Raw genomic sequence first — 21,305 nt, 5'->3', positions numbered from 1 at the left:
CTCATGCAACACTTGGAAGGAGCAGAGCATATGTATGTGTTTGAATTTTCACAGCAGGTTTCCTGTTGAGGGAAAAGTGTAGACAAGTGTAGTCAATCAATTTATGGGTCATACAGTCTGATTAATTTCATGTTCAATCTTTTATACAATCCCAAGCATTTAACTGTTGGATAATCTGATGATACAAATGCCAACAGACCACAAATGTGTGTGTGTGTGTGTGTGTGTGTGAGAGAGAGAGAGAGAGAGTTGGAGTAGATTATAAAACCATCTGACTAGATTATGAATTAAATGACTTTATAAGTAAACGAAGGCTAAATTTGAGTCATCAATCATCTCAACAGGTAAACTCATACAAACTCATGACTATTGACACTAACTGTTCTTTGCATAGCTCATTTTCTCACCACTAGCATACTTGTTCAAAGGCTATCGTCCAGATTGGAGCTGCTCTGTTTGACCCTTTGCTCTGTGTTTCAGGAGCTGCTGAGAAGAGCTCTAAACACGGTGCAGAGGACCGCACTCAGAACATCATCATGGTCCTGAAGGACCGCATGAAGATCCGCGAACGCAACAAACCAGAGATCTTCGAGCTCATCCAGGAGGTGTTTGCCGTGGTCAAGACAACCCATGCGACCCATATGAAGCAGATCAAGCAGAGCGTTCTGGATGGGACGTCCAAATGGTCAGCCAAGATCAGCATCACGGGTCAGAGCTCGATTCCTGTCTGAATGTTATCTGAGAAAAGAATCAATGTTTTTAGAAATACAGTACAGTACAGTAAGGTTGCATGTGTTTCTCTCTCAGTGGTCTGTGCTCAAGGATTGCAGGCTAAGGATAAGACAGGCTCCAGTGATCCCTACGTCACCGTCCAGGTGGGCAAGACCAAGAAAAGGACCAAAACCATCTATGGCAACCTCAATCCTGTCTGGGACGAGAGTTTCCACTTGTAAGCCCTTGCTCCTCTTTATGTACCTCTAGTTTTGTACCTCTTAGCTCTGTCTGTCACTAAGGCCAGCTATTTAGACTCACAATTTAGTGAACACTGGATATGGTGGAATCTTATATGAATAAAAAGGGATAAAACACATTGGGGCATGCATTGAAAGGAAAATAATTAAAATTGGGGTTGCATCCTGACTGACGGGTTGATTACATTTCAATAACAGCATGTCCTGAAGTGTTTTATATATATATATATACACTGACCAGGCATAACATTATGAACACCTGCTTAATATTGTGTTGGTCCCCCTTTTTCAAAACAGCCCTGACCCGTCATGCACTGTGTATTCTGACACCTTTCTATCAGAACCAGCATTAACTTCATCAGCAATTTGAGCAACAGTAGCTCATCTGTTAGATCGGACCAGCCTTCGCTCCCCACATGTATCAATGAGCCTTGGCCGCCCATGACCCTGCGCCGGTTCACCACTGTTCCTTCCTTGGACCACTTTTGATAGATACTGACCACTGCAGACCGGGAACACCCCACAAGAGCTGCAGTTTTGGAGATGCTCTGATCCAGTGATCTATCCATCACAATTTGGCCCTTCGTCAAACTCGCTCAAATCCTTACACTTGTCCATTTTTCCTGCTTCTAACATCAACTTTGAGGACAAAATGTTGACTTGCTGCCTGATATATCCCACCCACTAACAGGTGCCATGATGAGGAGATCATCAGTCTTATTCACTTCACCCGTCAGTGGTCATAAAGTTATGCCTGATTTGATGTATTTTTTATTTATTAAAAATTGACACACCCTGATTTTTGTACATTTATACTGGTCTATCCATCTTATGTCACTATCAAGTTATCACTGTCAACAGCCATTCCGTCTTAAGAAGAAAAAATCCAGCTTGTCATCGTACTGAGAAGGATAAAGTATTAGAAATTGCACAAATGTATTGAATATAACCCTGGGGTTTGCCTTGCAGCCGGACTGTCTGAGCTGCTGTAAAGATTAATCAGCATTCTCTGACCAATCAGATTCAAGAATTCAACAGTGTTGTGATATAAATATAGTGATCATATACAAACACAGAGTTTGTGTTCATGTTGCTAGCGAGTGCCACAACTCATCGGATCGCATAAAGGTGCGAGTGTGGGACGAAGACGATGACATCAAATCCCGTGTGAAACAGAGGTTCAAAAGGGAGTCTGATGACTTCTTGGGCCAGACCATCATCGAGGTCCGGACTCTCAGTGGAGAAATGGACGTCTGGTACAACTTGGGTAAGCTGTGTGTGTGTCTGTGTGTGTGTGTGAGACAGTTTAATCATAATGATGAAAACTAATGAAAGCGGAAATAAGAAGGATCTAAGAATAGATGGAGGTTGAGTTAATTTACGACCTGTCTCTCTCTCTCTCTCTCTCTCTTTCTTCTCTTCCTTCTCCTCCTCACACAGACAAACGCACAGATAAATCGGCCGTGTCTGGAGCCATCCGCATGCACATCAGTGTAGAAATTAAAGGAGAGGAAACAGTGGCTCCATACCACGTCCAGTATACCTGCCTACATGAGGTCAGCTCCAGATACACTGTACTATACATCATACTGACCAGGATCAACTTACCCAAGATGAATGAATGGATTATAATGCGATTTTTTCCCAGCGGATTATAGAGATAGCTCAATACGTCTGTGAGAGTAACTGGAAGTTAGTGGGCTCCAATGTCAAGGCCACCATATTGCTTTTTTTTTTTTGCACCAGTCTGCACTTGTGTTGGAGAGTAATCTGGAATCCTTTCCCGTACATTATTAAAGAGAAATGTCTTGGATAAAGACCAACTCCAGAGATTAACTGGAACAAACGAACACTGGTGTCAGAGCAAGAAGCATGGGCACACACATAAAAGCAATCAGAACTGTCAGAAATAACACCGGTTTCCTTAGATCTGCTGGTAAATTACTGACACTGGATTGTACACGACAAAATGAACACATAGGATCTAGCTCACTGGGGTCTGCCATTTCAAGAAGCTTTATTGTGTTACAGCTTTACAGAGTCTGAGCTATCAGGTAGCAGGAAATACAGTAAGCTTTATGGTATAATAATTAGTTGAAAAGGAAACAGAAACTGAGGAAACCGTGATATCGATTCTTTCGGGATCTTTAGAAACCTTTGGGGATCTTTAGAGATCTTTGGGGGTTTGAAGCCTAAATAACTGAGGAATCCATTATATTGTTTTTTAGGGGGGATCTTTAGCGATCTTTAGGGACCTTTAGAGATCTTTAGGGGTTTGGGGGATCTTCAAAGATTTTTGGGGACCTTAGAGATCTTTGGGGATCTTTTGAGATCTTTGGGGGTTTGGGGGGATCTTTAGAGATTTTTAGTGATCTTTAGAGATCTTTGGGGCTCTTTAGAGATCTTTGGGGATCTTGAGAGATCTTTAGAGATTTTTGGGGATCTTTTGAGAGCTTTGGGGGGGATCTTTCCTAGATTTTAGCAATTTTTAGAGATCTTTGGGGATCTTGAGAGATCTTCGGGGATCCTTGAGATCTTTGGTGGTCTTTAGAGATCTTTGGCGATCTTTGGGAAACGTTTGAGGTCTTTGGGGATCTTTGTGGATCTTTAGAGATCTTTTGGGGGTTTGGGGGATCTTTAGAGATGTTTGGGAATTATGGGCGCAGACTGTTTTTGCCAAAATGATAGCTACTTAATTTTTTTACATGGCCACAGTGTAAAATTTGTGGTCAGTGTGGAATCTAAAGACAATAATTGAAAAAAATAATCAGTACAAATAATTCTCAGGAAAGAAACAATGTCTTTAATGGCAATTGCGTTGATGCCAATACAAAACTGTATATTTGTTCTGGTATTTTAGTTTTAACCAAACATGTAATCCTGTGTGCTGAATCTTCACACGACCTTAATTCAGCACGAGTCGCTCAAACACTCTGGTCTGATGTGTAAAGCATTTAAAGGATTTCACCCACTGAGAGGAGTACAGCAAAGACTACAAAAAGCTGTGTATTAAACGGTCACTTTCAACCATTTCTATCCATTTTTCTGTGCGGTTGAATCTAAACCAGTGGGTTCCTTTCACTAAAAGTCACTGTATTGATCCAGGCTTTTCTCCAGTGTCTTACTGACAGCGTTTGTGTCTGCAGCACCTATTCCACTACACCACTGAAGAGCAGAACGCCGGCGTGGTGAAGATCCCTGATGCTAAAGGAGACGACGCCTGGAAAGTCTATTTCGAGGAGACGGCGCAGGAGATCGTGGACGAGTTCGCCATGAGATACGGAGTGGAGTCCATCTACCAAGCCATGACGTAAGCTGACTAAATTTAAAGTGTATATCCTGAATTTATATACTTCTGTAAAGCTGCTTTGCGACAATGTCACATTGTTAAAGGAGCAATACAAATTAAATTCAGCACTGTGCATTGTGTGTGTGTGTGTGTGTGTGTGTGTGTGCTGGTTCCAGGCACTTTGCATGTTTGTCATCCAAGTACATGTGTCCTGGTGTGCCAGCTGTGATGAGCACCCTGCTGGCCAACATCAACGCTTACTACGCCCACACCACACAGTCCTCCAACAACGTCTCTGCCTCAGACCGTTTCGCTGCCTCTAACTTCGGGGTTCGTATATCTTAGACTACTCCCCCCCCCCACACACACACTTTTTCTCCCCAGTATGGTCATCTGCTTAGTGCAACCCACCAGCCAGCTCTCTCTAACATACCTCCGATCTCACCCGGGGAGGATGAGGACTGACTTCCTTCCTTCATGACACATGAATCCAGCCAGCTGCATCTTTCCAGAGTGCCTCTCATACATCATACATCACATTTGGAGGAAAGTGCTGTCTTATACACAAGCTCTCAGATGACCATGATTGTGTAGTATCGAGAAACTCTTTATGTGATCACTCAGATATTTTCAGGTAGGGATGTCTGCTAGCTATGTGTGCACATTTGTGTAAACTAGTTTGTGTGTGTGTGTGTGTCTGTTGCAGAAAGAGAGGTTTGTGAAGCTCCTGGACCAACTCCATAACTCTCTGAGAATCGACCTCTCTATGTACAGGGTACCGACACACAATAGACACTCATTTACGCCCTCAGTTCCACTCTGAAACCAGGCTTGTGATACACACTCCATTATGTCTTGCAGAATAATTTCCCTGCTAGCAGTCCTGAGCGACTGCAGGATCTAAAATCAACTGTAGATCTACTCACTAGCATCACCTTCTTCAGGATGAAGGTTTGTGTTGCACGCTCACACATGATGGAAAACTAAAAAACCCTCAATAAGACAGAACCAGCTAAAGGTCCAAGCAGTCAGTAATTTATCTGTGAAGGAAAAGCCTGTGTTAGATTAGTTATCTAGCTATAATAGACTCCTAAGAAGGATTTACATAGTAGAAATAATATCAAGATGATCTCACAAGATTTTATAAGCTTCCTTCTCCTGCACAAAAGCTTGCTTTTCTGTTCACAGAGCCTTGTTGTAGTGTTTGATTTCCCTTTTCTACTCCACATTAAACACTCCACTGCATTACTGATGAAACGTCTGCATTTTTCAGCAGAGGCACACATGCTTCACTCGGAGCGTAAGGCGCCGGTCTGATGTGGAGAAATGTCTTCATACCACATTGCTGATGAATATCGGTTTATATTCTTTCGCTCTTTCTATTGCAGTATTGTTTCTATAGCAACCGCTCACTCCATAGGGACCCGTTGTTATTGAAAAGACATAAAACCACTAATATGTTTGTGTAGCTTTTTTGTGGAAGGAGTCTCCAAGGACTTTGTGCTTTACGGTTTCTCAGGAATAAGCTGCATTATTTTATTTTATTTTATTTTTTGTGAGAGTGAGTATTTATAGCTGCTATAATGTAAGTGATAACAGGAGCTAACCTATTTCGCAGATGTTTCGCAACATTAATTGTAATTGGAAATGGATTAAACGTAAGGTGTCGTTTTTTTAAATATACAATTTAGTGTATTTATTTGTATGAGACAAATAAAATGCCACACTGTCTTTGATTATTTCCCTATGACAGCACATATAGGTTATGCTGCTTATGATTGCATATTGACATTGTATAGAAAAAAATCAGGCATAACATTATGACCACTGAGAGGTGCCGTGAATAACACTGATTATCTCCCCATCGTGGCACCTGTTAGTGGGTGGGATACATTATGCAGCAAGTCAACATTCTGATGTTTTAGAAGCAGGAAAAATGGACAAGCGTAAGGATTTGAGCGAGTTTGACGAAGGGCCAAATTGTGATGGCTAGACGATTGGATCAGAGATCATCTCCAAAACTGCAGCTCTTGTGGGGTGTTCCCGGTCTGCAGTGGTCAGTATCTATCAAAAGTGGTCCAAAGAAGGAACAGTGGTGAACCGGTGACAGGGTCATGGGCGGCCAAGGCTCATTCATGCGTGTGGGGATAGAAGACTGGCCCATGTGATCCGATCCAACAGACAAGCTACTGTTGCTGAAATTGGTGAAGTTAATGCATGATGGATTAGGGCTGTTTTGGCAGCAAAAGGAGGGACCAACACAATATTAGGCAGGTGGTCATAATGTTATGCCTGGTCAGTGTAGATTAGTTTAACACTAGTGTAGCAGGTGATAATATAAGAGTTAACTCTTTGCATAACCTTTCAAACTGAACCATATTTTGGCAATGATGAGCGTAATGTAGTACAATAATAGCCCAAGTGTAAGCTGAAACATTTCAGACGTTCCTTTAAAGTCTGAAATCCAGGCCAGTTATTGCTCAAATGCAACACAAAGCGTGCGTGACATTTCACTTTCCGCCTGAATGTCGCCTAAGCGATTAGTTCTGGTCCGTATCGCAACACAGCCTCATCTAGGTTGAGTTGTGGCTCTGTGTTCTGTCAGAGATTCGGATGAGTTCATCAGCACCTGTACGTGGACCAGATGAAGGTGTCAAACCCGCGTCATCGCTCATTTGCTATCTGGGTTGAGGCCGTGTTGGGGCAACGCTCGCCCTGATGACTAACTGCACTGTCCTGTTAAACCTCCTGCTGTTTGATTGCAACCCTGCATTTTACAGCTCTGTTGAAACAGTTACACTCCTGCTGACACACCAAATGGGATTCTAGTTCTTGCTGCCAAGGAGATTCATTGATGCAATTGTTTGTGTGGATGGACGTGTGTAGGTCCAGGAGCTGCAAAGTCCTCCTCGAGCCAGTCAGGTGGTCAAGGACTGCGTGAAGGCCTGTCTGAACTCTACGTATGAGTACATCTTCAACAACTGCCATGAGCTCTACAGTCGGGAATATCAGACAGATCCGGTTAGTAGATTTATATTAGTGTGTGTGTGTGTGTGTGTGTGAATAATTGGTGAATTTCTACTTCCTGCATTAAATTAGCCTCATTTCTGTCTCATATTCTTGAGCAAGGTTTAAGAGATTTACTTTCCTCCTAGTTTTTGCTAATCGCCTTGAACAACTTCAGTCCCAAAAATGAAAATACTCAAGCGCAGCTTAAGCACCGCATGACGTTAATTATCGCATGCATCAGCACTGTATGGTTTTATATGTTGAATCGAGAGCGCAGGTGTGTAATAAAGCGCCTCGCTCCTCGCTTGGTTTCTGTTTCTCACCTCCTCCCCGGAGCACCAAGTCATTTTTCACCAGCTTCACGCTGGAGATGTCAGGGTGATTCTGCCCCAGGCGTCTTTCTTGTTATTCAGGAGCAGGAGGCAGTGAACAGTGATCACCTCTCTAATGGACGCTCCTTTTTAAGATGAAATATTGATCATGGCGGAGGTGGCGTGGCTGTTAAAGAACAGAGAGCTGCAGTGAGCCACATTGCTCTTTCCTCTACTCTGAGAGCTTTTTCTCTCATCTCCTCCAACCTCCACAGGAAGTTTTTTTACATTACGTAAGTCAAGCTGTCATAAATAGTGAGTCTGTGTGTGTGTGTGTGTTTTCTATTTGTCCTCAGTCTAAGAGTGTTCCTCCAGAGGAGCAGGGCCCCAGCATCAAGAACCTGGACTTCTGGTCCAAACTCATCACCCTTATTGTTTCCATTATAGAAGAGGACAAGAACTCCTACACACCCTGCCTTAACCAGTACGTGTGTGTGTATGTGTGTGTGTGTGTGTGTGTGTGTGTATGCATTTGAGTTTGTATATGTGTGTGATTGTTGTGTATGTATGTGTTTGAGAGTGTGTTTATTAGTGTGTGTGTGTGTGATTCTCTCACTTCTCTTATAGCATATCAAAGCACTTATAATGCTTCATATGGTATTAGTTTTGTAATGAAATCTATTGTGTGTTATTTATGTTTATTAACTAACCCTATGTAGTGTAATGCGAGGAACTACAATTGTTATAATGCAGTACAGAAACAAGTCCAGAGCCATTTACAGTGTATTACATCATATACTTTTATAAAGTGTTATAAACAATATTTTATTAATGTCAGGCATAAGCCTGTATGTTTATAGGTAGTTGTACTTACATGCATAATATGTATATAAAACCTGATCACATGACTTCATAATGTCAACCTGCGCTGATCATAGGGGCATGTAATAATGCAGAGTTTTGCTACGATGCATTACAGCCTTAGTTCTTACCTGAGCATCATACCTCAGAGGCTTATGCCAGGCATTATAAGACATTATGGATAGTATATAATATATTTACACGGGTTTATATTGTATTAGCAATAGAGTGGCACACAATACTTCTGAGAATTTACTCCAGCCATTTTAAGTCATTATTACGACCTCACTGTTGAATTCTTATTTCTGATTGGTCAGAACACATCGATTGATTTATAACAGCAGTATGTGCTCGTTGTTTATAAGCATGATTGCATAATCCACCTGTGCAGGTTTCCTCAGGAGCTGAACGTTGGGAAGATCAGCGCTGAGGTCATGTGGAACATGTTCGCTCAGGATATGAAGTATGCCATGGAAGGTGAGGATCTCTGCATCTCCGAAAGAAGTGAAATGTAATGGCTGTGAACAGATCTGGCAGGGAAACCCGTAGAGAGCATTTCAGCACTTTTACACGGTAGCTTTTAACTCATGCTGATGAAGTAGACCAGCGCCGCCTCTCCACCTGTGCCCTCTTTATCGTGGTACTCTTCCTGAGCATGTCCTTGCTTTAAGTGCAATCTGTCACACAGCTCCTGCTAGACTGATGCCGTCTGTGTCTTTAGAGCATGAGAAGCACCGGCTGTGTAAGAGCGCAGATTACATGAACCTTCACTTCAAAGTCAAGTGGCTCTACAACGAGTACTGCAAAGAGCTGCCGTGCTCCAAAGGCTGCGTGCCCGAGTACCCTACGTAAGTACCTTTAAAAACCTATTTATGTGCTGGGAATTAAATAGATGAAATAGTCCCTGATAGAATAGAGAGAAGTTAAGCAGTGCTGAGAGTCCTGTCCTGGCCAATCGACCACTGGCTACCTTCAATGGCAGTGCGTCACTAGGGGGAAAACTTTTTAACAAATGGTAGTCTAAATAAAGCTCTCATTCACAACTCTGTACACAGATCAGGCATAACATTATGACCAGTGAGAGGTGACGTGAATAAGACTGATGATCTCCTCATCATGGCGCCTGATATATTTGGCAGCAAGTGAACATTTTGTCCTCAAAGTTGATGTGTTAGAAGCATGGGCAAGCATAAGGATGTGAGGATCTCCAAAGGATCTCCAAAACTGCAGCTCTTGTGAGGTATTCCCAGTCTGCAGTGGTCAGTATCTATCAAAAGTGGTCCAACAGTGGTGAACCAGGGACAGGGTCATGGGCGGCCAAGACTCATTGATTCACGTGGGCTGGCCCGTGTGATCCGATCCAACAGACGATCTACTGTTGCTCAAATTGCTGAAGAAGTTAATGCTGGTTCTTCAAAAGGGGGACCAACACGATATTAGGCAGGTGGTCATAATGTTATGCCTGGTTGGTTTATATTTAAATTCTGTTGAAATATTGAGTAAATTTATTTGTAGAAATTTCACTGATTTGATTGCCTTTATATGTGGGATGATTACAGCCCCGTTTTCTATACGTTTATAGAGTTATTATTGCATCTAGTGGTCAAAAATTAACCGTAAACTGCAACCAGCAACAACAGAGGCCCAATGAGACTGGAATTTTCAGTAGAATAAGAGCACACTTTCAGGATATTTGTGTGTTTTGGGATGTAGCTGAACATTTTGCTGAAACATGGCGAGCCTAGTTAATGATATTAACTCAACAATGGCAGCAAGGAGACAATCCCGCTCTACCATTCCCGACTCACAAGGATTTTTTTCTTCATTTTTGTGGGCTTAACATCGCTACACTTTGCCTGATAGCTACCACAATAACTAATGAAATAAGATCTCGTAAAAGAAATGTAATCTTTGTATTGTAATGTATTGTTTCTGTGTGGGTTGCCTACATTCTTTAAGACCTGATTATCATTCAGTTTAGTTTATTAATATTAGTTTATTACTAATCAAAGCCTATGTGGTTTCCTGGATATCTATTGTCTTTAAAAGGTGGTTCGAACCATTCGTGATCCTTTGGTTGGATGAGAACGAGGAAGTGTCCAAGGACTTCCTGAACGGTGCCCTGGCGAGGGACGCGAAGGACGGGGTAAATATCTCATTTCTTTATGCTTATAGTCACTATGCTTTATATTATGTTTGATATTTTTATACCCCCACCCTGCTGAATTCCTGAATCAGATTTTTTACACAATTACACAATAGGAATTATTATTATTATTATTATTATTATTATTAGTGATTTTTAGACATTGCTTATTATTTCGTAGATCAAAGCAGATTTATGATTACCTCCCTCTCAGTTTATTTCTCTCTCTCACACACACACACACACACACACAGTTCCAGCAGACGTCAGAGCATGCCCTGTTCTCCTGCTCGGTGGTTGACGTTTTCTCTCAGCTGAATCAGAGCTTTGAGATTATCCGGAAGTTGGAGTGTCCTGACCCTCAGATCGTTGGCAACTATATGAAGAGATTTGCCAAGGTATTTCTTGTATTTCTAAGAAAATCATTATGATTTATTGAACTGTGTCTGAATTGTTGATGTATTGCTGTTCGCTTGCAATCAATTAATCTCCAGCTCTGTCGCTTTTTTTTTTTTTTGTTTACAGACTATTGGGACTGTACTTCTGTCTTACGCTGAAATCATTGCCAAGGATTTTCCCAACCATTGCAATAAGGAGAAAGTGGTATGTGTTTCTTACTTTGTGTATGTGTGTGTGTGTGTGTTGTGCAATTTCAGGGAAATGTAGTGTAACTGTGCTCAACCCTGGAATAGGTATCCATATGTTTAATCGAATGGGGATGAAGTAATTAGCTGAATGCAGTCTGCTGGGACTGAGACAAATTGGTCCCACTAGAGACAAACACTCTCTCTCTCTCTCTCTCTCTCTCTCACTCACACACACACACACACTCACACACACACATTTGAGTTTGCACAGCTAAATGAAACTTTGATTGACTCAAACTCTTGTGTTTAAGCCCTTGGAGTTATTTCAGTACAGCACTAGTGATTTTCTGTGTGTGTGTGTGTGTGTATTAATCTGCGTTTTAATCGTTAACATCTCCCATTTCTTTTTATCAGCCTTGCATCATCATTAATAACATCCAGCAGCTCCGGGTGCAGTTGGAGAAGATGTTTGAGGCCATGGGAGGGAAAGATGTGAGTCCAAATCCACCACTGAACGTCACGAGTCTTTAAAGTTCTCATATAACATTCCTATCCTTCATAACGTTATACAGCATTCATGTAGTTGTCATAGAATATCATCTACTTTTGATATACTATGTGAAAACTCAGGATCTAAATACCCTTCATACATACTTCTCAATCCTCATGTCATTCTCTTAACCCACCTATGATCCCAGTACGATGTACACCACCTAGTCTCAATCAGATCTTTCTAAGAAAATATATATATATAAGATTTATCAGTCCAGACAACCTTTTTCTCATCTTCAGCTGTCTATTTTGGTCTGAACACATCTCAGATTCCTGTTCTTGGCTGACAGGAGTGGAACGTAATATGGTTTTCTACTCTAAGATTGATGTATTGTGCATTCTGGGATGCTTTTCTGCTCACCATGGATGTACAGAGTGGTTATTTGTATCACCAAATGCCATCCTGTGAGCTCTGTGAGCATTTTCTTCTCACCTCAAATCGTCATGTTCATCATTTCCGCCTGCAGAGCTGCTTTCACTGGATGTTTTTTTTTTTACTTTTGCACGGTTCAGTGTAATCTCTAGAGACTGTTGTACATCAAAACTTCGAAAGATCAGCAGTTTTCTTAAATAGTCAAAGCAGCCCATCTGGCACCTACAGCCATGTTCACTGAGTTGCTTACTTTTTCTTTCATACGAACACGACTGAACTCCTTGACCTGTATCTGCGTGCGTCATGATAAAATTCATCATCCTTCCTTTCTCAAATCCCACCATACAGCACTGAGATCAGCCTCTGTTGACATTAAAGCTCTATTTCCTGACGACCGTTCAGTTACATAATGTCCCTGATATGCCAGATTGCCCCCGTGATTTATTCTGCGTAATTAAAATGCTCTTAGTGAAGCAAAGGGCCTTAACTGTCCATGTACTTGTTCACTGTGTTTTTTGTATAAGAAGTTCCAAGACTCCTAGCTCAGCTGGCTCTCAGAGGTCGGGCCCCATCTGTTCGGCTAGCTTCAGATTTATCTCTCGTTTCACCATCACTCCAATTTCCTGGCCGTCATTTTAATCTTTCTGTCGTTTACCAAGCCTGTGGCCTCTTTCCTGAGTCACCCTACGGTAAAAAACACCCACTCATGCTGTCTCTTTGAGAAGCTCTTAGTCATCCCCTCCTCTGCAGCGAGGCCTCTCGTCCACCTGTTACCCTGTGACACTCGGTGCATAGTAATTACTGCGTGACAAACCGCCCCAGTCCTCTTCACCAGCATCATGCAAAATCTGTTAACGGAGTATTACACAATCTCTGACTGATATCAGAAACTTTTTCCCCGACATTTTATTATATCATATTAAAAGGAACTCCACTTGAAGCACTATCCTCAGTTACTTAATGAATACCCAAATAATCAACAGTCAAGTGATGTGAAATTCTGAAACTGATTATCTTCCATCTCCTGAACAGGTTTATTTCATTTATACCACAGCAATTTGCCAGAAAACACAAATTTTACTTATCAAGTCCATTCCATTATAGTTACTACACACACAGGATTAGGAAATACACCGATCAGGCATAACATTATGAGCAGTGAGAGGTGAAGTGAATAAGACTGATGATCTCCTCATCATGGCACCTGTTAGTGGGTGGGATATATTAGGCAGCAAGTGAACAATTTGTCCTCAAAGTTGATGTGTTAGAAGCAGGAAAAATGGACAAGTGTAAGGATTTGAGCGGGTTTGACAAGGGACAAATTGTGATGGCTATAAGACTGGATCAGAGCATCTCCAAAACTGCAGCTCTTGTAGGGTGTTCCTGGTCTGCAGTGGTCAGTATCTATCAAAAGTGGTCCAAGGAAGGAACAGTGGTGAACCAGCGACAGGGTCATGGGCGGTCAAGGCTCATTGATGCACGTGGGGAAAGAAGGCTGGCCCGTGTGATCCGATCCAACAGACGAGCTACTGTTACTCAAATTACTGAAGAAGTTAATGCTGGTTCTAATAGAAAGGTGTCAGTGCAGGACGGGTCAGAACTGTTTTGGCAGCAAAAGGGGGACCAACATAATATTAGACAGGTGGTCATAATGTTATGGTCAGTGTATACAGTATATTTATATGGCAAATTCACACAAAGAAAAAATGTTTTTATTATGAATATAACTATTAATATCGCAGAATAAAACATAGCATAAAACAGACAAGCATCTCTAATCCTTTCACAAGTAATTAACAATTTTTGGCATATTTGAGCCTGATGGTATCCTGAATATTAATCAGTCAGTTTGCATGTTAATGGCGGCGGTCAGGGATTCATCCGTGTGTGATTTGCTCTGCAGCTGAACGTGGAGGCCAGTGACTTCCTGAAGGAGCTGCAGGTCAAACTGAACAACGTGATGGACGACCTGAGCAGGATCTTCGCCGTCAGGTGGGTTAGCCAAAAGACGCTGTTCGGCTTCTTCCTCAAAATTGTCTGATGTGTTGACGAATATTTTGAATAGAATTTATAAAAGCATCTGTACATATCTAGCATCTGTGAAACCTAACACATTAAACGTTTGCTAGAAACATAATTTATATGGGTGTACAAACTTTTGCACTTTGTACGGTAGCAGCTCATATTTTTCTTGTATCATTTTGAAGCACTGTATCGTAGAAATTACTGCATTTTTTGTTTAAAAGTGAAATTAAAATTTCCCAATTTTGCTGTGTGTAAGTCAGCGTGACGTTTTCTGTGTGTGTTTTAGTTTCCAGCCTCACATCGAGCAGAGTGTGAAACAGATGGGCGACATCCTGAGCCAGGTAAAGGGTGCTAACGTTCCCACAAACGGAAACGGCAGCCTCACACAGGACGCTGACAACGTGCTTCAGCCCATCATGGACTTCCTGGACAGCAAGTGAGACACACACTTCATTCCCAGAGACTTTGTTGTGCATCAGCATGAAGCTCGTAGTTTATTAGCTAGTCGTGAGGCTATAAAGCACAATAAATTACGCAGTGTGGTGGGAAAAGTGGCTCCTGAAACATGACCTTCATAAAGTCTGGTCCCAACTCATCCTCCAGTTCAAGATCCCGCTCCATCAATCCATATGATGGTGTAGCTAGTGGTTTTGTATCATGGAGGAAACCTCACACAGCTCATCTTAGTGGTTTGTTATTAAATAGATATATTTACATTTAGCATTTGGTAGACGCCCTTATAATTAATCTCATTTTATACAATTGAGCAATTGAGGGTTAAGGGCCTTGCTCAGGAGTCCAGCAGTGGCAGCATGGTGGACCTGGGATTCGAACTCACAACCTTCCAATAAGTAGTCACCGCCTTAACCACATATATAGATATGGTAAGTTATATAGGCATTATTTGTCACATATTCATTACTGCTCAGTGAAATTCTTTCTTTGCATATCCCCACCTTGGAGGGTTGGGGTCAGAGAGCAGGGTCAGTCATGATGCTGTCGGGGGACTTGGTGGCAGCTTGGCAGTGCTGGGGTTTAAACCCAGATCTTCCAATCAACCACCCAGCCACCGCCGTCCCATTTTCCCATATCCCAGCTTGTTAGGAAGCCAGGGGTCAGGGTACAGCTCCATGATACACTGCCCCTGGAGCAGGGAGGGTTAAGGGCCTTGTCCAACAGTGGTAGCTCGAAGCTTCTGATCAGTGGCCCATCTTAAGCTTAAGTCACCACTTCTCTTCGAAGAGACAGCAAATTTGCAAAAAATTCTTGTATTTTTATTGTATTGATTGTTCTATAAGCGCTGTGTATTGTAGGGAATGCTTCTGATTAAATTTCGAGAGAAATGCACTGGTACTGGAATACTGGAATTTTCTGGTACTGGAATACTGGAAATGCACTGGTACTGGAATTTTCTTCTCTATGTGTTTTTACTAAGAAATGCAGCCGGATTGAACTCTCTTTTGTTTCTCTTCTTCTCCCTCTTTAGTTTGACATTATTTGCGAAGATCTGTGAGAAGACGGTGCTGAAGCGAGTCCTCAAGGAGCTGTGGAAGCTGGTCATGAACACCATGGAGAAAACCATCGTACTTCCTCCACTCACTGACCAAACCGTGAGTGTCTCCTAAGCTAAGAGCACATTTCCAGCCGACAGTGGAAGCAATACGGTTATAAATATACAGTAATAATTGTTGGCAAGTGTTAAGTGTTAAGTTAATAATCTCTTGGCAAGTGACTCATACCGTATCGAAGGATTTCGTCTCGCTTTTGATGCCGTTTACCAGGAGTGGAGATGAAGTAGTGCAAGCTATCAACCGTTAAACACTATTATCACAGAATTATCGCTTGAGGCTTCACTTACACAATTTTAACATCTTTATTTGTACCTATTTCGATTTGTAGGTATTTCTTTAACAATTAACAATAGTTTTTGAATCACTAGTGACCTCGTAACCTCCAGAAAACAGAAAATTAGTGTCATGTGACAGGAAATGGATACAGGTTTTTGGATTAACAACCTGTACAGAGAACTACTACCTTCCTGCTAGTATCGAGCTCCGTCCTGCTGAGCACAAACTGTTACAGAGATAATGTTGCACTGTTCCTAGACGAGGAACACAAATATGAATCAACGGGAAATAAGAAGCCGGAAAACAGTTTGTGCTGCCTCCTGGATTTAATCACTAAAAGAGGAGATGGATTTCTAATCTAATGAAATTTAGAATTAATGATTGAGATTAGGATGAATGAGAGTGTCAGGTGTGTGTGTGTGTGTGTGTGTGAGAGAGAGAGAGAGAGAGAGAGGGTTGGGATGTGTTGGTTAGTGATGTGATAACCTAGTCATCTTTGTTTCAGGGCACACAGCTCATCTTCAACGCTGCTAAAGAGCTGGGTCAGCTGTCCAAGCTAAAGGTAGACACACAGAAACAGTGCAAATAATTAACAATCGTGTGATAGAAAACCTTTATTCTGAAACACCTGGATTCAGGAAGCAGCTGTTGATCAGGTCGTTAACGATTTGGTTTTTAGGAGCACATGGTGCGAGAGGAAGCCAAAGCACTCAGTCCAAAACAGTGTGCAGTTATTGAGCTGGCACTGGATACTATAAAGGTAAGAAAACACACACACACACACACACAGCAACTCTACACCTACACTCAGATCACGCACTTACACAGAGGTAATGTAATGAAGATTGTGTGTGTGTGTGTGTGTGTGTGTGTGTGTAACAGCAATACTTCCATGCTGGTGGCGTGGGCCTGAAGAAGACATTTTTGGAGAAAAGCCCGGACCTGCAGTCTCTGCGCTACGCTCTATCACTCTACACACAAGCCACGGACAAACTCATCCGCAAATTCGTCCAGTCACAGCACAATCAGGGTACAGCACTGTACACACACACACACACACACTTGTTCAATATCCCACCCTTATGAGGATAACAGGGATGTTTCCTGTTCAGGTGGATTTAGAGACACAACACTGGACAAACACACACACACACACACATACATACACACACACACACACTTGTTCAATATCCCACCCTTATGAGGATAACAGGGATGTTTCCTGTTCAGGTGGATTTAGAGACACAACACTGGACAAACACACACACACACACACACACACACATACATACATACACACACACACTTGTTCAATATCCCACCCTTATGAGGATAACAGGGATGTTTCCTGTTCAGGTGGATTTAGAGACACAACACTGGACAAACACACACACACACACACACACACACACATACATACATACACACACACACACTTGTTCAATATCCCACCCTTATGAGGATAACAGGGATGTTTCCTGTTCAGGTGGATTTAGAGACACAACACTGGACACACACACACACATACACACACACATACACACACACTTGTTCAATATCCCACCCTTATGAGGATAACAGGGATGTTTCCTGTTCAGGTGGATTTAGAGACACAACACTGGACACACACACACACACACACACACACACACACATACATACATACACACACACTTGTTCAATATCCCACCCTTATGAGGATAACAGGGATGTTTCCTGTTCAGGTGGATTTAGAGACACAACACTGGACATACACACACACACAACACAAAAAATCCCTAGCACTGAATCCCTTTTCTTTTTTCGTTCCATTTCCAATTTCTTAATATTTCCTACTTTTTCATTCCATTTAAAATGACATCATCACTGAGCATCTGAGCATCTACTAGATGAAATTAATTCACTCACGCTGTAAATTCTTTTAGAAACGCTTTCCGTCATAAAGCTCATATAAACACTCCCCTTTTTTTTGGTTCCACTCTATTCCTGGTTATAGTCTGCCATATAACCAGACTCCCTTTCTCATTCTCTTTGTGCCTTTATCTTTTATCCGTCTCTCCGTCTCTCTCTGTATTTGTGTAATCTGCTCACTTTGTCTTTCACTGTATGTTCATTGCAAACTGTCTGGCTTTTGTATCGCTGTCAACATCTTTTCTGTTCAAATGTCAACATGTTATTCAGATGTTAATGTGTTTCCATTAGTGTTTGTTCTCAATGTCTCTCTCTCTCCCTCTCTCTCTCTTTCCCTCTCTTACTCTCTCTCTCTCTCTCTCTCTCTCTCTTTGTCTGCCTCTACCTCTCACATTATCTCTCTCTCCCTCTCTCTCTCTTTCCCTCTCTTACTCTCTCTCTCTCTCTCTCTCTCTCTTTGTCTGCCTCTACCTCTCACATTATCTCTCTCTCCCTCTCCCTGGCCCTCTCCCTCTCAATCTCTCAATCTCTCTCTCTCCCTCTCTCTTTCTTTGTCTGCCTCTACCTCTCACATTATCTCTCTCTCTCTCTCTCTCTCTCTCTCTCTCTTTGTCTGCCTTTACCTCTTACATTATTTCTCTCTCACTTTCTCTCTCTCTCTCTGTCTCCCTGTCTCTCTCTCTCCATCTCTCTCTCTTTGTCTGCCTTTACCTCTCACATTATCTCTCTTTCACATTATCTCTCTCTCTCTCTCTCTCTCTCTCTCGCTCTCTTACCCTCTCTCTTTTTATCTTTCTTTCTCTGTCTTTGTCTGCCTCTACCTCTCACATAATCTCTCTTTCTCTCTCTTTGACTGCCTCTACCCCTGAAATTCTCTCTCTCTCCCTCTTTCTGTCTCCCTGTCTCTCCCTTTCTCTCCCTCCCTCCCTCTCTCCCTCTCTCTCTCTCCCTCCCTCCCTCCCTCTCTCTGCTCTGCTAGTTCATGGAGGTAAAGGGGTGAGGTGCACTCCGACTGAGGATGTGTACCCAGAGAAGGGTACGTGTGTCCGGGTCTCTGAGCACAGAGAGCTGCTCCCTGCATGGGCATGATTTTATAAATAAATATTCGTATTCCTATATGCAAACAGTGTATGACCAGTTTGCATATTTACAGCCGCATGTGAGGTTATGATGAGTAACTGGGAATCGGTGGGTGTGGAGGATGAGTAAACCTGCTCGCTATTAACACACCTACTACAGAGGAGATACTAGAGGTCTTCATTTCTTTCACATGTTTTGTCTCTCTGTTGAACCCTGCTGTGGGATCTTATCTTGTCTTATCTTATCTTGTCTTGTCTTGTGTTATCTTATCTTAACCCTACAATCAAGGGTTTCTTTATTAGAGAACTATTTAACCATCTTTTCTGCCCCAAGAGTATAATCTGGAACTGGTAAGGTCATAATGTTATGCCTGATCAGTGTATCTTTTAAACAATGTGATCTTCACAGGTCTAGTGGTAGTTTTAAGCATTACAGGAAAAGTGGCCCTTTTCTCATAAAGCTGTACCGCTGTCCCTGAACAGCACTGCAAATGTCTTAGAGGAAAATGTAGACGTGCCTCATGTATTCGGTGTGAATGAGCTCTAATAAAGAGCAGGTGTTGAGATTAGAATAAAGCCTGGCATACGTGGACTCCTCACTTTCCATTTCCATTAACGCAGGAGAAGAATTGTGCTGATCTCGAGCGGTAACTGCTAACGCCGAAGCTTCACGTCACTGTTTTATGGCTGCGGATTTTCTTTAGCGGGATTACAGCACTTTAATCAGCAGGTGGAAGTGAAGTGTCAGCTTTGCCGTCCAATACAATTCATCAAGATGACCAGAGAAAGTCCCTAAAAATTAGTAGTGGTTGTGACGAGTATCTCGAGTGTGAGCGAGTGCATCTGCTGGCATCACATTCAGGCTCTGAGACGCGGCACGAGGTCACGAGTAAAGGGCTACAGCACCATCTGGTGGATTCAAACCCAGAACAGATTCATTTTATTATCAGTTCATGTTTTATATTTAGATTCTAGAGAGAACTTAGAAAGCTGAAGGCTGAGAGAGGAAGATATGCAGCTGTGTTGTGATTACATTCATAAAACAAACACAACATACAAGTTCTGGATTTTACCCTGGCCTGACTGCAACAATTTCTTGCATAATTTTGTCATAATGTTGCAGATTTGGTTGGAATTTCTTTTCAGGATGTTCTACTATGCACAATTTATGGCAGCATGCTCAAATTTGTCTTCAGGACCATGCATGTCACTTCGTTTCTTTATTAATAAAGTGTTTAATATGGCACTTCCACATACCAAAACAAAACAGCAAAGAAGGAGCTCTTAAAATTTTCAACAAACCCAACTCCAACATCAGCTCCTGCTAAACCAGTGTATCTGCATTTGCATACCAGCACATGATTGGCGCTTGTATTTTATGATGTAATAAAAACAATACCTGTCACTTTCAGCATTTTGGATTTTCCAGTGAGGTTTCCAGCTCCTGGGCTTCTAGCTTTGCACAGTTTCCTTTCTCCTGGTTCATTCTGAGGTTCCCCACATTTTCCTGAATATATGTTTGAGGAATAATTATCCGAATAAAGTGATTAATTATCTGTGACATTTCTGTAGCACAGTTTTTCATGAAATTATGGCAAGCACAAGCACATTTTTATTGTATAACTCCAGATTCTGCATGAGTTGTCACATGCAGCCAGCATGAAGCTCAAGAAACAGAAAGAAAGTGTTTTACTTTCTGTATTCTCATTGAGTAAATAAGGGCTTGATGGATGACATTAGCATGTGCATGGGCTGTCTGGCAGGAAAGTAGGTGGCACAAGCTACATTTATTTCTCTGACCATTGACCTTTCAGCCTCGGGTGTGGAGGACGCTGTAGGAGAGGTGTGCATGACCGTGGAGCTCCTCAGCGACCCTAACAATGGCGGACACAAAATCAACGTTAAAGGTTGAAACTGTCCCCACGTTTATTATCTGTGAACGATGCTTTTTTTTTACTCCCACACTCGCTGACGTTGTGTGTTTAATTGTCAGTGGTGGCAGCCAACGACCTGCGCTGGCAGACTCAGGGCATATTCCGGCCCTTCGTGGAGGTCTACATCATTGGACCTCACCTCAGCGACAAGAAGAGGAAGTTCGCCACCAAGTCCAAGAACAACAGCTGGTCCCCGAAGTTTGCAGAGTCCTTCCAATTGTATGTGTGTGTGTGTGTGTGTGTGTGTTAAAATAGAGATTGATGCAGTTCATATGAATATTATTATTTTCTAAATCCTATTGTAGATAAAAATGATGGAAAGCCACATTAAAGTTGGCATAGTCTTATTTGCAAAGTGATGGCATACGTTTCCTTTTGGATTGCATATAGTCAGCTTTTGGTCTTTTAAT

At 42.0% G+C, this 21,305-nt stretch overlaps 1 protein-coding gene across 3 annotated transcripts in view; it reads left to right on the top strand.

The window, feature by feature from the left end:
* LOC131371131 (protein unc-13 homolog A) overlaps nucleotides 1-21,305 on the top strand; it is a 61,292-nt gene that overhangs the window by 33,942 nt on the left and 6,045 nt on the right. For 2 of the 3 annotated variants that reach the window (XM_058418915.1, XM_058418913.1), the window contains 25 exons: nucleotides 481-708; nucleotides 808-949; nucleotides 2,069-2,238; nucleotides 2,412-2,527; nucleotides 4,118-4,281; nucleotides 4,437-4,590; nucleotides 4,967-5,035; nucleotides 5,122-5,211; nucleotides 7,147-7,281; nucleotides 7,937-8,064; nucleotides 8,833-8,918; nucleotides 9,163-9,289; nucleotides 10,491-10,587; nucleotides 10,842-10,985; nucleotides 11,113-11,190; nucleotides 11,589-11,666; nucleotides 14,003-14,091; nucleotides 14,411-14,560; nucleotides 15,611-15,734; nucleotides 16,477-16,533; nucleotides 16,651-16,731; nucleotides 16,854-17,001; nucleotides 18,862-18,918; nucleotides 20,776-20,868; nucleotides 20,955-21,114. In XM_058418915.1, the coding sequence (XP_058274898.1) occupies nucleotides 481-708; nucleotides 808-949; nucleotides 2,069-2,238; nucleotides 2,412-2,527; nucleotides 4,118-4,281; nucleotides 4,437-4,590; nucleotides 4,967-5,035; nucleotides 5,122-5,211; nucleotides 7,147-7,281; nucleotides 7,937-8,064; nucleotides 8,833-8,918; nucleotides 9,163-9,289; nucleotides 10,491-10,587; nucleotides 10,842-10,985; nucleotides 11,113-11,190; nucleotides 11,589-11,666; nucleotides 14,003-14,091; nucleotides 14,411-14,560; nucleotides 15,611-15,734; nucleotides 16,477-16,533; nucleotides 16,651-16,731; nucleotides 16,854-17,001; nucleotides 18,862-18,918; nucleotides 20,776-20,868; nucleotides 20,955-21,114 (2,965 nt within the window). The remainder of the gene's footprint in view (nucleotides 1-480; nucleotides 709-807; nucleotides 950-2,068; nucleotides 2,239-2,411; nucleotides 2,528-4,117; nucleotides 4,282-4,436; nucleotides 4,591-4,966; nucleotides 5,036-5,121; nucleotides 5,212-7,146; nucleotides 7,282-7,936; nucleotides 8,065-8,832; nucleotides 8,919-9,162; nucleotides 9,290-10,490; nucleotides 10,588-10,841; nucleotides 10,986-11,112; nucleotides 11,191-11,588; nucleotides 11,667-14,002; nucleotides 14,092-14,410; nucleotides 14,561-15,610; nucleotides 15,735-16,476; nucleotides 16,534-16,650; nucleotides 16,732-16,853; nucleotides 17,002-18,861; nucleotides 18,919-20,775; nucleotides 20,869-20,954; nucleotides 21,115-21,305) is intronic. The other variant, XM_058418914.1, reaches the window with a different exon arrangement.

This window comes from Hemibagrus wyckioides, linkage group LG20 (genome assembly GCF_019097595.1).
Source record: "Hemibagrus wyckioides isolate EC202008001 linkage group LG20, SWU_Hwy_1.0, whole genome shotgun sequence".
NCBI lineage: Eukaryota > Metazoa > Chordata > Actinopteri > Siluriformes > Bagridae > Hemibagrus > Hemibagrus wyckioides.
The sequence above is the reverse complement of the archived record's forward strand: the minus strand, read 5'-3'. Positions and strand labels throughout refer to the sequence as shown.